The sequence below is a fragment of the Astyanax mexicanus genome, chromosome 3 (genome assembly GCF_023375975.1).
Source record: "Astyanax mexicanus isolate ESR-SI-001 chromosome 3, AstMex3_surface, whole genome shotgun sequence".
Classification (NCBI taxonomy): domain Eukaryota; kingdom Metazoa; phylum Chordata; class Actinopteri; order Characiformes; family Acestrorhamphidae; genus Astyanax; species Astyanax mexicanus.
In genome coordinates this window covers 17,796,109-17,813,610 of record NC_064410.1, presented here as the reverse complement: position 1 = coordinate 17,813,610, position 17,502 = coordinate 17,796,109, and the positions used below count along the sequence as shown (strand labels likewise).

Below are 17,502 nucleotides of genomic sequence, written 5' to 3'. Positions count from 1 at the left end.
CTGCTGCTTTACTGCACGCACAGATAATGCAGTCACAGGCACCTCTCAGTTCCAGCAGAGGGCAGCAAAAGCTCATAAACGACAGCCATACTTCATGCATATCTAAGCCCTGATCTCAGACATTATAGACTGACTAAAAGACCAGCAAATCTTCAGAAAAAATGGGCTAAAATTCCTCCCGAATAATGTGTAGGTCTGCTCCACAGCTACAGGATATGTCTGGTTGAGGTTTTTGCTGTAAAATGGGGGTGAACCTGCTGTTGTTGATTCAAAGGGTTCACTACTACCTTTTTGCTTTTCCACTTTGACAAAGCAATCCAGACTGTTCTTATACACAGCTCCCCAATAGTGGAACAAACTACCTTCTACTACCAGAGTAGGAGCATTCCTTACTATCTTTAAAAAGCTTCTGAAGACAGAGCTCTTCAAAGAGCACTTAATTTCCTAACACCTCTAAAAATGTCTCTCCTCATTTCCTGCTCCCCTTCTTATCTCCTCTATCCCACTATTTCCCCTTGTCTTCCTTTGGGCCCTGTAAAAATAAATTATATAATATAATAAAATAAAATAAAATAAAATAATATAGCTAGTCAGTCCAGACGCTGAACCCAGGAAAACAGCATCGGATAGCTGGTCAGTTCAGATGCTGAACATAGGCAAACAGTGCCAGATAGCTAGTCACCCCAGATGCTGAACAGGACCAGAGAGCGGGTTGTTTGTCTGACTTTTGACATTAATGTGGCACCATATAAAACTATAAAATCCCAAAAGTTCCTATCCTTTTTTTTTGCCACTGTAAGCCCTCATTCTCACTTCATATAGGAGAGTGGTTTGTAGTATATACATCCATGTTAATTAGCTTGTGTATAAGTCTCTGTGTGTTTTTGCAGTTGAAAGTTCAGGATTAAACTTACAGTGCAGGTGTGATATTTGTAACGTCTTTCCATCCCTAGCACCCTAAGCTGGGGGACTGGACCTTCCTAGTGACCCCTGTAAAGAGCTAGTGATATAACCATTGCCATAGAATATGGGTGAAGTAAAGGGGCTGGCTGGGCCTATTAGGTGCAGATTATATCTTTTGATTCATTATTTCAGTCCATTGTAATTCACAGCAACAAACTGTTTTTTTCTTTTTACAGATGTTCCACAAAGGGTCCTGGTGTTTATCTCCTCAACTCAAGTAATGGAGGGGGATTCAGTGAATCTGAACTGCAGCAGCAATATCTCATATGTGAACAGTTACACCTGGTTTAAGAGATCAGGAACACAGGATATAGAAGTAGGATTTGGGCAAAATTACACCATCATGAACATCAACATTACAGACAACAAATACAAATGCAGGGTTTCTGGTTGGTACGAAACTGCATTCTCAGAGTACAAGACTATTGATGTTTTCTGTAAGTACAGGGCAATTCATATTTCCTGAAATTCTGTAAATTTTCACACAGCCTAAAAACTGACTGAATCACCCTGCATAGTTTAAGGCTTTACTCTTGAAGTGAGTAAGTATGAAAATACAGTAACTGTTTGAAATTATTAATGTATCTTTTTTACAGACAGCCCAAAGAATGTCCAGGTTTCTGTGAGTCCCTCTGCTCGAGTAATGGAGGGGAGTTCAGTGACACTGACCTGCAGCGGTGATGCAAACCCACCTGTGCACAGTTACACCTGGATTAAGAGATCAGGAACACAGGATAAGGATATAGAAGTCGGATACGGGAAGAGTTACACCATCACAAACATCGCCATTACAGACAACAACTACAAGTGCAGGGCATCCAACCAGCACGGCTCTGCATTCTCAGAGTACCAGACACTTGATATTTTATGTAAGTACAGAGCTTTCCAGAGCTTTTTTATGTACGTACAGAGAATTTCTGAAGAGCGGATAGTTTAACTCCGGTGGAAGGCACTGTGGTACAGGAGTGAACCACGGCCTCAGAGGCATGCAGCCGCAGCCACTTCCGTGGCGAGAGAGACCAATCAATAGTGATGGCAAACCGAGGCTTTCTGAAGCACTGAAGCCTTTTTCCTAATTGTATCGAAAAAAGGTTCATTACTCGGAGCTTCATAACACAGTGGACATCAGCGGCACCTGGTGGGCAAAACCTGAAAGTGCTTTGTGTATTTAAAGGACGAGGGGCGTTTTTTTTTTTGTCTTTTTACAGTTTTTAAACCTGTTCCAGTGCATTTACATGACATTTGAGGTTTAAATAAAAACTGAAAAAAGGAAATGGAAGAATACTTTGATGTCTGGATAATTTAATGCATTATATTAAAAGACATAACTGTAATATATTTTTAATTAATATATAATACACTTAGAATGTACCTTGATAGAGCACACTGGAGAAACTACACTTGTAATTCTAATTGCATTCACATTGTTGCTTTTTTCCCTTCACCATGTTATTAATCTGTTAATATACCAAATTTTAAAATTATATTATTCACTATTATTCACATCTTTCCAAGCAGGGTTTGTAACATGTTTACATGTATCACTAGTCCATTGCCTATTTTTCCATAGGCAAGGCTCATGTAGATATGCTGCATGGGGGATATGGAAGAATTTGATGAAAGAAATGTATGCTCATAAAGGTGAAGGTGCTTGTGTAAGGGGCAGGGGGCACATATTTAATGGACGTGGTTATGTACATGTGTAATTTAGTTTTTATTTAGGAATAATTTTTTTTCCACAGTGCTGGGGTTCAGTTGGTTATTTCAAAATATGTTGTCATAAGGCAACACTTTTACTGGATGTATGCCATGACAGTACACACATTGAACTATGAGGATATATATATATATATATATATATATATATATATATATATATATATATATATATATATATATATATATATATATATAATTATTGTACACTCTTACAGAACTAATAAAATGCCATATGTCTAAAAGGCATAGTTTTCTTCCAAAGTTTATATTTTCTAAATAATAATTTTCTACCTTATTTGATGGCAAAAGTTCAAAGTGTTCCCAAACTTCAGAACGGCCTCTTTTTCTTACTGGTTCCATTCTAATATTTTATTATCTATCTATCTATCTATCTATCTATCTATCTCTCTCTCTCTCTCTCTCTCTCTCTCTCTCTCTCTCTCTCTCTCTCTCTCTCTCTCTCTCTCTCTCTCTCTCTCTCTCTCTCTCTCTCTCTCTCTCTCTCTCTCTCTCTCTCTCTCTCTCTCTCTCTCTCTCTCTCTCTCTCTCTCTCTCTCTCTCTCTCTCTCTCTCTCTGTATCTCCGCTAACAACCCTCGAACTGCGCGCCAGGATTTGCCGCTTTTGAATCTTTCCCTGAAGCAGTCACGTGGTTGTGTGCCGAAATGAAGCTTCGGACGTCATTGGTCACGTGATCTTTGTAGAACGAATCAAGCATCGGCTCAGTGATTCGAACCAATGCGTGTCGTTTTTTCAACACACGCCTCGAAGCTTCAGGTTCAAGGGTAGCACCACTACCAATCAAAGTAGGTGGCTTGTTAGTTAGTTAGCTAAGGTAGCTAGCACTGGCTAACTAACAAGCAATCTACTTTGAATGCTGCTCAGTGCTGTAAACCAGCACCTTGCACCGGAGGCAAGTATCCAAGCTTTGGAGATTCAGTCAAGTCATCTGCGCTGTAAATTCAGATGTGAATATACACCTAATATTTAGGTAAACAGACACGCAGGCTGGTAACACGCTGAAATAGCCCAATAGGGCAAATGCCTGGTACGCCAGATTACTAGTCCAGCCCTGCCTCACTGTAGATTTTGTGCATTAAGAGAGAGAGCTAGAGAGAGAAAAGATTCATTTTTGATATTACCAGTGCATTCTGATGTGCTATTTAATACATTTTAATTACTCCGCATTTTTTTATAATGCCAAAAAAATGAAGTATTTATATGAGATGCAGTCTTTGGCATTTATCAGTGCAAAACTGGGCAAAGCATCATGAAAGATTTTTTATATTTTTTACAGACCGCCCAAAGAACGTCCAGGTTTCTGTGAGACCCTCTGCTCGAGTAATGGAGGGGAGTTCAGTGACACTGACCTGCAGCGGTGATGCAAACCCACCTGTGCACAGTTACACCTGGTTTAAGAGATCAGGAACACAGGATATAGAAGTCGGATACGAGAAGAGTTACACCATCAGTTACACCATCGCCATTACAGACAACAACTACAAGTGCAGGGCTTCCAACCAGCACGGCTCTGCATTCTCAGAGTACCAGACACTTAATATTTTATGTAAGTACAGAGCTTTCACTTTAGTCTGCAGTGCTGCTCACTGTAACCAGCACCTGGAAAGTGGGAAAAAAGGAAAGTGGAAAATGAAAAGTAAATCACCAGCAGAGAGTGATAATCTTCCTTTGCATTTGCCTTTTTATTTTGTCACTTAAAATGCCAAACACTGAATCTCAAAATGTCACTTTGCTATTGATTTTTTCATGTTGTGTTTTCATTTTAATTCTGTCAGACATGCAGCCTATTATAAGGACTAATAAATAAAAATGATATCATTTCATTTTTAGTTTATTTTTGACATTTATTACATTATTTTCTTTTTACAATTAGCTTTTTTATTTTAGATTTGACTGTAAAATACCTGTATGGTAATTAAAATGAAATGGCAAAATGTCTTTAATTTAAATTTTATTTTTGTTACACATGACCCGTGCTCAAGTGAAAAATTAAAGTGCAAATGAAGTTGATTTAATTTTGTTTTTAATTTTGTCATGATATTTATACACGTTTGGAAAAAGAAAGTGCAAAGTGGTAGTTGCATTTTATGTTAGTGTTTACATTTTAGTTTTATTTTTGGCAGAATTTACCTCCCATAGTAGTTATTGCCTCTCATTCGGCAGCATTTTAACCGATAAGGAACCTTATGAGGCAGCACGTGATCCGTGATCACGAAACTTAGAAAAAGTGTCCATTCGGTTTTGTCTAAACCTTAGTTAAGCTAAGTCCTAAAAAACAAATAATCTAATTGTTACCAAATGACACCTTGAATAAATCCTTGAAGAACACATTCCTTTCTACTAATGACATATGTGTTAAGTGGTATTACTGTATCATTTTGGAGTTATTGGATACCAAACAGAAAAAATGTCTATTTGGTTGTGCATAAACCAGATTTTGGAGTCCTATAAGACCTGCAAATTAAATTATGACTTCAAGAAAACATTGAAGCACACACTCCACACTATTAATCACATGCGCACCAAGTGATATTACTGTATTATTTTGGAGTAATGGGATGTCAACGTTTTGGTTTGCTGGTTTTATAGAACTCTAAAACCTGCTTTATGCACAACAGAATGGGCACATCAATTTACTCCTAAATAATACTGTAAGGGTTCAGCCTGCACCATCAGCTGCCAGCAGAAGGCGGCAGCCGCCAGGCACTCATCCCCTGCTTGCCTTTGTCACACTTTTTTTTTTTTTGGAGAGGTGACTGATAAGATTGCACAGGCCTGCAAAGAAAAACAAAGAAAAGTAAAGAAAAGCAAGAGCCTAAAAGTTTCAGGGGCTGAATTGTGATTTTGCACCACAAGTGCGCAACATCACTTCAACAATCCCCTTCTATCAGTTACACTTTATAATGTCCCTTACTACAACAATAAACATTTATTTTCAATTTAAACATATTTGTTTCTTTTGGCATACAGCCACTTTAATTTAAGGCCCGTTCTCACTGTTTTTTTCTCTGCGCTTGGGTCCGTTCCAAGAACGTCCCGTAACAAATACTGTAATATCACTTAATACTAACAACTCTTATTTCATAGAAAGTGTGATTGTAATGGATAATGTGATGGTCTTATTTGATAACTCTTTAATTTCTTGGGTTTTCTTGGGTTTTATAGGACTTCAAAATCTGGTTTAGACAAAACCGATTGGATATTTTTCGTAAGTTTGATACCTAAATACTCCAAAATGCAACAGTAATATCACTGGATAAGTATGTCATTAACAGTATGGAATGTGTTCTTTAAGGTTTTATTTGAGTCATTAGATAACAATTGGATTTTTTGGTTTTATGTCAATCTGCTAACCTGCTAAGCTAACGATAGCTGCAGCCGGTCAGGTCTTACTTTAAATAAAATACAGGCAAAAACAACATTGGAAAACAACCTAAAACAGTGTAAAATTTACTAATGTATTACACATGCAGCTGTGAATGAAAATACAGAAGAAACTCCTCTGCAGTGCCGACTCTGTTTGCCATGTTTTCAAATCTGAGCGCTGAAACTCTGAGCTGCTAAAATGCATCATGGGATTGCCTTCGCCATGAAAGATACATGTCCTGCTGCCTTCAGAATTGGGGTAAAATAGGAAAGCTGCCCATGAGGCACCATATGCTGTCTACCGAATGGGATTGTCCTTGTCTCAGGAGCAAATGCTGCCTATAAATGCTGCCTAGCTGGGTAGTTGCCTTCAGAATGGAACACAGCTAATATGTTACCTATAAATTGTATTAAACAAATGTCCATATTTTTTACAGACAGCCCAAAGAATGTTTCTGTGAGTCCCTCTGCTCGAGTAATGGAGGGGAGTTCAGTGACACTGACCTGCAGCGGTGATGCAAACCCACCTGTGCACAGTTACACCTGGTTTAAGAGATCAGGATCACAGGATATAGAAGTCGGATACGAGAAGAGTTACACCATCACAAACATCAACATTACAGACAACAACTACAAGTGCAGGGCTTCCAACCAGCACGGATCTGCATTCTCAGAGTACCAGACACTTGATATTTTATGTAAGTACAGAGCTTTCCAGAGCTTTTTTATGTACATACAGAGAATTTCTGAAGAGCGGATAGTTTAACTCCGGTGAAAGGTACTGTAGTACAGGAGTGAACCACGGCCTCAGCGGCATGCAGCCGCAGCCACTTCCGTGGCGAGAGAGACCAATCAAAGTAGGTGGCTTGTTAGTTAGTTAGCTAAGGTAGCTAGCACTGGCTAACTAACAAGCAATCTACTTTGAATGCTGCTCAGTGCTGTAAACCAGCACCTTGCACCGGAGGCAAGTATCCAAGCTTTGGAGATTCAGTCAAGTCATCCGCTCTGTAAATTCAGATGTGAATATACACCTAATATTGCGGTAAACAGACACGCAGGCTGGTAACACGCTAAAATAGCCCAAAGAAGGGGAGACGAAGAAGTTTCACTTATATTAATTCACACATACATTACGCCCAAAAACGAGAAGAAAATGGATTAAATCACTCACCTCACTGCAGGGCTGGACTGGGACAAAAAATCGGCCCTGGCCCCTGAGGACTGTCAGCCCACCAGGCAAATGCCTGGTATGCCAGATTACTAGTCCAGCCCTGCCTCACTGTAGATTTTGTGCAGTAAGAGAGAGAGAGCTAGAGAGAGAAAAGATTCATTTTTGATATTACCAGTGCATTCTGATGTGCTATTTAATACATTTTAATTACTCCGCATTTTTTTATAATGCCAAAAAAATGAAGTATTTATATGTGATGCAGTCTTTGGCATTTATCAGTGCAAAACTGGGCAAAGCATCATGAAAGATTTTTTATCTTTTTTACAGACCGCCCAAAGAACGTCCAGGTTTCTGTGAGACCCTCTGCTCGAGTAATGGAGGGGAGTTCAGTGACACTGACCTGCAGCGGTGATGCAAACCCACCTGTGCACAGTTACACCTGGTTTAAGAGATCAGGAACACAGGATATAGAAGTCGGATACGAGAAGAGTTACACCATCAGTTACACCATCGCCATTACAGACAACAACTACCGGTGCAGGGCATCCAACCAGCACGGCTCTGCATTCTCAGAGTACCAGACACTTAATATTTTATGTAAGTACAGAGCTTTCACTTTAGTCTGCAGTGCTGCTCACTGTAACCAGCACCTGGAAAGTGGGAAAAAAGGAAAGTGGAAAATGAAAAGTAAATCACCAGCAGAGAGTGATAATCTTCCTTTGCATTTGCCTTTTTATTTTGTCACTTAAAATGCCAAACACTGAATCTCAAAATGTCACTTTGCTATTGATTTTTTCATGTTGTGTTTTCATTTTAATTCTGTCAGACATGCAGCCTATTATAAGGACTAATAAATAAAAATGATATCATTTCATTTTTAGTTTATTTTTGACATTTATTACATTATTTTCTTTTTACAATTAGCTTTTTTATTTTAGATTTGACTGTAAAATACCTGTATGGTAATTAAAATGAAATGGCAAAATGTCTTTAATTTAAATTTTATTTTTGTTACACATGACCCGTGCTCAAGTGAAAAATTAAAGTGCAAATGAAGTTGATTTAATTTTGTTTTTAATTTTGTCATGATATTTATACACGTTTGGAAAAAGAAAGTGCAAAGTGGTAGTTGCATTTTATGTTAGTGTTTACATTTTAGTTTTATTTTTGGCAGAATTTACCTCCCATAGTAGTTATTGCCTCTCATTCGGCAGCATTTTAACCGATAAGGAACCTTATGAGGCAGCACGTGATCCGTGATCACGAAACTTAGAAAAAGTGTCCATTCGGTTTTGTCTAAACCTTAGTTAAGCTAAGTCCTAAAAAACAAATAATCTAATTGTTACCAAATGACACCTTGAATAAATCCTTGAAGAACACATTCCTTTCTACTAATGACATATGTGTTAAGTGATATTACTGTATCATTTTGGAGTTATTGGATACCAAACAGAAAAAATGTCTATTTGGTTGTGCATAAACCAGATTTTGGAGTCCTATAAGACCTGCAAATTAAATTATGACTTCAAGAAAACATTGAAGCACACACTCCACACTATTAATCACATGCGCACCAAGTGATATTACTGTATTATTTTGGAGTAATGGGATGTCAACGTTTTGGTTTGCTGGTTTTATAGAACTCTAAAACCTGCTTTATGCACAACAGAATGGGCACATCAATTTACTCCTAAATAATACTGTAAGGGTTCAGCCTGCACCATCAGCTGCCAGCAGAAGGCGGCAGCCGCCAGGCACTCATCCCCTGCTTGCCTTTGTCACACTTTTTTTTTTTTTGGAGAGGTGACTGATAAGATTGCACAGGCCTGCAAAGAAAAACAAAGAAAAGTAAAGAAAAGCAAGAGCCTAAAAGTTTCAGGGGCTGAATTGTGATTTTGCACCACAAGTGCGCAACATCACTTCAACAATCCCCTTCTATCAGTTACACTTTATAATGTCCCTTACTACAACAATAAACATTTATTTTCAATTTAAACATATTTGTTTCTTTTGGCATACAGCCACTTTAATTTAAGGCCCGTTCTCACTGTTTTTTTCTCTGCGCTTGGGTCCGTTCCAAGAACGTCCCGTAACAAATACTGTAATATCACTTAATACTAACAACTCTTATTTCATAGAAAGTGTGATTGTAATGGATAATGTGATGGTCTTATTTGATAACTCTTTAATTTCTTGGGTTTTCTTGGGTTTTATAGGACTTCAAAATCTGGTTTAGACAAAACCGATTGGATATTTTTCGTAAGTTTGATACCTAAATACTCCAAAATGCAACAGTAATATCACTGGATAAGTATGTCATTAACAGTATGGAATGTGTTCTTTAAGGTTTTATTTGAGTCATTAGATAACAATTGGATTTTTTGGTTTTATGTCAATCTGCTAACCTGCTAAGCTAACGATAGCTGCAGCCGGTCAGGTCTTACTTTAAATAAAATACAGGCAAAAACAACATTGGAAAACAACCTAAAACAGTGTAAAATTTACTAATGTATTACACATGCAGCTGTGAATGAAAATACAGAAGAAACTCCTCTGCAGTGCCGACTCTGTTTGCCATGTTTTCAAATCTGAGCGCTGAAACTCTGAGCTGCTAAAATGCATCATGGGATTGCCTTCGCCATGAAAGATACATGTCCTGCTGCCTTCAGAATTGGGGTAAAATAGGAAAGCTGCCCATGAGGCACCATATGCTGTCTACCGAATGGGATTGTCCTTGTCTCAGGAGCAAATGCTGCCTATAAATGCTGCCTAGCTGGGTAGTTGCCTTCAGAATGGAACACAGCTAATATGTTACCTATAAATTGTATTAAACAAATGTCCATATTTTTTACAGACAGCCCAAAGAATGTTTCTGTGAGTCCCTCTGCTCGAGTAATGGAGGGGAGTTCAGTGACACTGACCTGCAGCGGTGATGCAAACCCACCTGTGCACAGTTACACCTGGTTTAAGAGATCAGGATCACAGGATATAGAAGTCGGATACGAGAAGAGTTACACCATCACAAACATCAACATTACAGACAACAACTACAAGTGCAGGGCTTCCAACCAGCACGGATCTGCATTCTCAGAGTACCAGACACTTGATATTTTATGTAAGTACAGAGCTTTCCAGAGCTTTTTTATGTACATACAGAGAATTTCTGAAGAGCGGATAGTTTAACTCCGGTGAAAGGTACTGTAGTACAGGAGTGAACCACGGCCTCAGCGGCATGCAGCCGCAGCCACTTCCGTGGCGAGAGAGACCAATCAAAGTAGGTGGCTTGTTAGTTAGTTAGCTAAGGTAGCTAGCACTGGCTAACTAACAAGCAATCTACTTTGAATGCTGCTCAGTGCTGTAAACCAGCACCTTGCACCGGAGGCAAGTATCCAAGCTTTGGAGATTCAGTCAAGTCATCCGCTCTGTAAATTCAGATGTGAATATACACCTAATATTGCGGTAAACAGACACGCAGGCTGGTAACACGCTAAAATAGCCCAAAGAAGGGGAGACGAAGAAGTTTCACTTATATTAATTCACACATACATTACGCCCAAAAACGAGAAGAAAATGGATTAAATCACTCACCTCACTGCAGGGCTGGACTGGGACAAAAAATCGGCCCTGGCCCCTGAGGACTGTCAGCCCACCAGGCAAATGCCTGGTATGCCAGATTACTAGTCCAGCCCTGCCTCACTGTAGATTTTGTGCAGTAAGAGAGAGAGAGCTAGAGAGAGAAAAGATTCATTTTTGATATTACCAGTGCATTCTGATGTGCTATTTAATACATTTTAATTACTCCGCATTTTTTTATAATGCCAAAAAAATGAAGTATTTATATGTGATGCAGTCTTTGGCATTTATCAGTGCAAAACTGGGCAAAGCATCATGAAAGATTTTTTATCTTTTTTACAGACCGCCCAAAGAACGTCCAGGTTTCTGTGAGACCCTCTGCTCGAGTAATGGAGGGGAGTTCAGTGACACTGACCTGCAGCGGTGATGCAAACCCACCTGTGCACAGTTACACCTGGTTTAAGAGATCAGGAACACAGGATATAGAAGTTGGATACGAGAACAGTTACACCATCAAAAACATCGCCATTACAGACAACAACTACAAGTGCAGGGCTTCCAACCAGCACGGCTCTGCATTCTCAGAGTACCAGACACTTAATATTTTATGTAAGTACAGAGCTTTCACTTTAGTCTGCAGTGCTGCTCACTGTAACCAGCACCTGGAAAGTGGGAAAAAAGGAAAGTGGAAAATGAAAAGTAAATCACCAGCAGAGAGTGATAATCTTCCTTTGCATTTGCCTTTTTATTTTGTCACTTAAAATGCCGTCCACACCAAACACTGAATCTCAAAATGTCACTTTGCTATTGATTTTTTCATGTTGTGTTTTCATTTTAATTCTGTCAGACATGCAGCCTATTATAAGGACTAATAAATAAAAATGATATCATTTCATTTTTAGTTTATTTTTTACATTATTTTACTTTCTTTTTACAATTAGCTTTTTTATTTTAGATTTGACTGTAAAATACCTGTAAGGTAATGAAAATGAAATGGCAAAATGTCTTTAATTTAAATTTTATTTTTGTTACACATGACCCGTGCTCAAGTGAAAAATTAAAGTGCAAATGAAGTTGATTTAATTTTGTTTTTAATTTTGTCATGATATTTATACACGTTTGGAAAAAGAAAGTGCAAAGTGGTAGTTGCATTTTATGTTAGTGTTTACATTTTAGTTTTATTTTTGGCAGGATTTACCTCCCATAGTAGTTATTGCCTCTCATTCGGCAGCATTTTAACCGATAAGGAACCTTATGAGGCAGCACGTGATCCGTGATCACGAAACTTAGAAAAAGTGTCCATTCGGTTTTGTCTAAACCTTAGTTAAGCTAAGTCCTAAAAAACAAATAATCTAATTGTTACCAAATGACACCTTGAATAAATCCTTGAAGAACACATTCCTTTCTACTAATGACATATGTGTTAAGTGGTATTACTGTATCATTTTGGAGTTATTGGATACCAAACAGAAAAAATGTCTATTTGGTTGTGCATAAACCAGATTTTGGAGTCCTATAAGACCTGCAAATTAAATTATGACTTCAAGAAAACATTGAAGCACACACTCCACACTATTAATCACATGCGCACCAAGTGATATTATTGTATTATTTTGGAGTAATGGGATGTCAACGTTTTGGTTTGCTGGTTTTATAGAACTCTAAAACCTGCTTTATGCACAACAGAATGGGCACATCAATTTACTCCTAAATAATACTGTAAGGGTTCAGCCTGCACCATCAGCTGCCAGCAGAAGGCGGCAGCCGCCAGGCACTCATCCCCTGCTTGCCTTTGTCACACTTTTTTTTTTTTGGAGAGGTGACTGATAAGATTGCACAGGCCAGCAAAGAAAAACAAAGAAAAGTAAAGAAAAGCAAAGAAAACTTAAAGCTTAACTAAAGACAACTAAAAAGGAAGGCAAAGCAAAGCCAACAAGAAAAGCAAGAGCCTAAAAGTTTCAGGGGCTGAATTGTGATTTTGCACCACAAGTGCGCAAAATCACTTCAACAATCCCCTTCTATCAGTTACACTTTATAATGTCCCTTACTACAACAATAAACATTTATTTTCAATTTAAACATATTTGTTTCTTTTGGCATACAGCCACTTTAATTTAAGGCCCGTTCTCACAGTTTTTTTCTCTGCGCTTGGGTCCGTTCCCAGAACGTCCCGTAACAAATACTGTAATATCACTTAATACTAACAACTCTTATTTCATAGAAAGTGTGATTGTAATGGATAATGTGATGGTCTTATTTGATAACTCTTTAATTTCTTGAGTTTTCTTGGGTTTTATAGGACTTCAAAATTTGGAGGAGCACATACTGCCTACAAATGCTGCCTAGCTGGGCAGTTGCCTTCAGAATGGAACACAGCTAATATGTAACCTATAAATTGTATTAAACAAATGTCCATACTTTTTACAGACAGCCCAAAGAATGTCCAGGTGTCTGTGAGTCCCTCTGCTCGAGTAATGGAGGGGAGTTCAGTGACACTGACCTGCAGCGGTGATGCAAACCCACCTGTGCACAGTTACACCTGGTTTAAGAGATCAGGAACACAGGATATAGAAGTCGGATATGCGAACAGTTACACCATCAAAAACATCGCCATTACAGACAACAACTACAAGTGCAGGGCTTCCAACAAGCACGGATCTGCATTCTCAGAGTACCAGACACTTAATATTTTATGTAAGTAGACATTTTTTATAACAATATTATTTATTATAAGAATTACTTGAGAACTTTCTGGTCAATAAGGCCTTCAGATACAGGAAGCCTTGTTGTACTATGAATGACTGTACTGTTCTGTTTGCCCACCTACATTCTTTTAGACTCCCCAACGGAGGCCTCTACGTCTGTGATTCTGACATGCAGAGCTGATGGGAACCCACCTGTAGAGTATATCTGGTACAGAGAAGGGGAAATCACACCTGTGGCATACGGGCAGACCTACAGGATTACCAGTTTCAGTAAAGACAACATTGCACAGTTCTACTGTACAGCTGGTAATGGAATTGGGCCTCGGAATGCAGTTTCTGTACCGGTCACCTTTACAGGTGAGCTTCCTATACCACTCAATCTGTCCACCAGGTTTTATAGTTAAAATGTGATGACTTGTACGATGTAATTCCCTGAATCTTGTTTGGTTTCTCAGAGGAGTGTCATAAAGCACAGGTTGCAGCTGCTGGCATTGGTGGATACTGTGGTGGTCTCATTACAGCAGCTCTCTTCTACGTTCTGTGGATGAGGTGATGTATCTCGGTTGCACAAATTAGTAAAGAAGATAAATAGTCTGGAAAAAGCAAACATGTTAGTTAGGTTGTAAAATGTAAACCAACTTAGATCTAGTACAAAACAGTTTTAGTGCTGATTTGCTGACACTGCAGTCCCGGAAGCCAACCCTTGGGTTCAGATCATCTGTGAAACATAAGGGGGATAGTTCTGTTGCATGAGCATGTATGACTGCCACTGGTGTTTACTGATATTGTAGAGTCAACAGGGGCAGAGTAAGGAGGCCAAGTCACAGTCCCAGCAGAACCATGGTTTGTTGCTGAAGCTGATTGAGTTTCAGTCTGTTGTAGTTCAGGTTTCTTATTCACATCCCTGTTACTAATTAAAGTAACAGTAGTTGGCTGATGGATGGCCTAGATGGCCAACAGTTCATCAAAATTTCATCCTGATCATTCGACCATCCTGCTTCTCTCAGTCCTTAAGTGCATCAAAGAAACATGTCTAACAGTCAGTGATCTCTCACCAAGAGGTAAACTACCCAACATTACATATCTGCCTGGGACAAAACTGCAGGCTAAGATTAGTCTGGGATGGGGGGTTCTCAATAATTGTACTTATGGACCCGACTGGGTCACCATTATTGTTACATCAGCGTAAACACAAACTTACAGATAACATTTTTTAGGTTTGTTAGCACATATATATATATATATATATATATATATATATATATATATATATATATATATATATATATATATATATATATATATATATATATATATAAATATAAAATATAATTTTCATGATTCTCATGGTTGTTAGGTATTGAAAGCTGTTTATTATCGATCTGAATATTGTTAATGTGATTCTGAACTGACATCATTTATTATCTGAGTGCAGGTGGAAGAAGCAGAATGGAAATGATTCTGAGGTACGTAAGAGCAGGAGGAAGTTCGGAAAAAACACGGCAATCGAAGAGGATTATGAGGTATTTGATCTTTTATAACCTGTGTAGAATCATTACCTGCCAACAAGCAGCATTTATCAGGATCATCAAGCGATGCTGTTTAGCCAAAACATTATGTGCACGTACAGATCAAGTGAATAACATTGGTGAAAGTAGTATAACATGTTGGATGTGGGGTAAATGGGGGAAAGGGATGTAATAAGGTACTGTAACACAAGTCATAGAATGGTTTTAATGATGGTTTGAGAGGAAATGTGTTACACAGTTCAGCTGCACTTGATGCTGCATAATCCCAAACTGGCCTGAGTGCCCATTCTAGTCTGAGTCCAGTAGAAATGCAAGAGTGTCCCATTCACTTTTGGTCTTTGTGCTGTCCATCTTTGATTGGATTACCCAGGATTACTTGGCCAGATGTGAAAGTCAAATTTACAAATGTGTTAAGTGAGGAACAATATACATTTAATTCACATGATTTTATATCATAAAACAGATAACAGCAGATAATCATTATTAATTATTAAATATAATTAAAAAAAACAATAAGATACATCACGATACATTAAAACACTAAACAATAACCTACACAAATAATAAACACCAATATTCCCACCTGCCCTAATACACTTTTACACCTTCTAAACAGAACGTTGACCCAGAGTTCAAGGATGACACATACAACACTCTTAATCCAAGGACCGGCTCCACAAACGATGTGTACGAAACTCTAGCGGTAAGATCCTCACCTTAAATACCATAAATTGTTCCATTTTTATAAAAATATTTTTTAATTTCTCCTTTATTTCCCTCCACTGTTCTGCCTCACGTTAGACTACGGGCAGTGCCACCTGTGCCATGACAGAGGTGTAGATCCACAGATCACCCTCTTCCTCATCCTCTGACTCCAGTAAGTACACATTATAATCTACATTATGTAGATCAAAATTGATCAAACTGCTCAATAAAATCTATACTGCCTGGCCAAAATACGGTCACCACTTGGATATCACTAAGCAAATAGATAAGAGCCTCCCATTGGATAGTTACTGGATGTTTGATTATGTTTCAGCTATTAACAAGTTATTTATCCCTAACTGATGGAGTGAATAGCTTCTTATTTGTTAAACAACCATGTGAAAGACTCATCCTGTGGTCATGGAAAAGATCTGTCCGACGCATTATTAAAAAGTGTCACAGGACTGTGGGGAAACATCATCCTTCAGGAAGGAATGATGTCAAAAAAATATTTTGTGTGTGCAAAGAACAGGGTCATGTGATCTCATGAGTGCAGATTTACCATGTTCTAGAGTGATGGAACATTAGCGAACGAAGAGAGTTAATCAGATCTAGGAACAACAACGTTCTGTGCCCAAAAAATAAGGTCAGCTGACTACCTGAATATACTGAACTACAAATTCTGGACAATGGTGGAATTCCTGGGGCTCAGATTGTAAAAGAGTGCAGGGTTCAGGGAACATGAGGCATCATTTTCACACATTAACCCTATGAGAATATTTGGTATGCGCAGTGCTCCAAATCTTCAATACAAGATTTTGGGTAAACATGACTGCATACTCTGAAAAGGTTTGATGATGAACTGATTGGTTAAATCAGGTGTTTTGGGAGCAAGAAATGTACAGAGCATGGAGCCCTGGACTGAGAAACACTGCTGTAAATTATGTTTTTTAATTATCCATTTACAGTGATAGAAGCTTTGAACACTGAGACCTGTTTGTGTTCCTTATTTAGGTTCTGTGAATCCGTCATCCGAACCATCAAAGGGATACTGAAACCACTGAGCAGACTGAGCCCAAGAGGAGAAGCAAAGGAACCACTGAGAATAAGAAGCTAATGCTTGCAGTTTATGCTAAAGGTTGATGCTTAAAACACAGTTTTAACATGTGTGAGATCATTATTTACCTGCCTAAGCTTTAAAAGAGCCTATTCAGATTTTCCTAGTTTCCCTAGTTCGGCAAAATAGTATATTCATGAATTAACTACTAATGCTTAGTTGCCTTTGTTTTCTTTAGTTTTGATTAAATATGTTAACTTGTTCTTTGATAATAAAAGAATAACAGAGTGTGCCTTTGGTTGTGGTTAAAATGTTCATATATTACAAGACCTAAATTAAAGCATAGTTTTTACACTGTAACAAAAATACAGAGTCTTACTATATATCTCTACTGTCCTCTTCTTGCATCTTTTAGACTTGAAGATGATCAGGTGGGGTGGTAACCAAATGTTACAGCCCCTCCTGAAAGTCTAGATGTAAGAGAGGCATATAACATGCAGTGAAGGGTGATTGGGTGGGTCTGTGCTGGTGAGACCGTAAGGGAGAAAAACACACTGGAAGAGCAGTATTCCCAATGCAACATAGCTATATTCAGTAAATTGTTCAAAAAAGGGAACTTTTTGTGTCTGGGAGATTTCAGAGCCGCTCAGTCAGACTGTACTACATGTTAAATGCTTCTCTTACACCATACCTG

General features: G+C 38.3%; 1 protein-coding gene across 8 annotated transcripts; it reads left to right on the top strand.

Annotated features, from left to right (window-relative positions):
• The first annotated feature begins 973 nt into the window (after positions 1-973).
• On the top strand, positions 974-17,096 carry LOC103042347 (B-cell receptor CD22). 8 transcript variants are annotated; one of them, XM_049476128.1, is made up of 14 exons: positions 974-1,400; positions 1,560-1,832; positions 3,979-4,248; positions 6,506-6,766; positions 7,567-7,836; positions 10,094-10,354; positions 11,155-11,174; positions 13,260-13,506; positions 13,650-13,874; positions 13,973-14,066; positions 14,953-15,040; positions 15,663-15,749; positions 15,848-15,923; positions 16,766-17,096. In XM_049476128.1, exons 1-13 carry the CDS (start codon positions 1,184-1,186, stop codon positions 15,884-15,886), a joined length of 2,352 nt encoding a protein of 783 aa, XP_049332085.1. In that variant the 5' UTR covers positions 974-1,183; the 3' UTR covers positions 15,887-15,923; positions 16,766-17,096. The 8 variants fall into 8 exon arrangements, with proteins under 8 accessions (XP_049332085.1, XP_049332082.1, XP_049332086.1 ...); XM_049476125.1 differs by having other exon boundaries at positions 11,155-11,421; positions 13,240-13,506; XM_049476129.1 differs by lacking the exon at positions 3,979-4,248 and having other exon boundaries at positions 11,155-11,421; positions 13,240-13,506.
• The last annotated feature ends 406 nt before the right edge of the window (positions 17,097-17,502 follow it).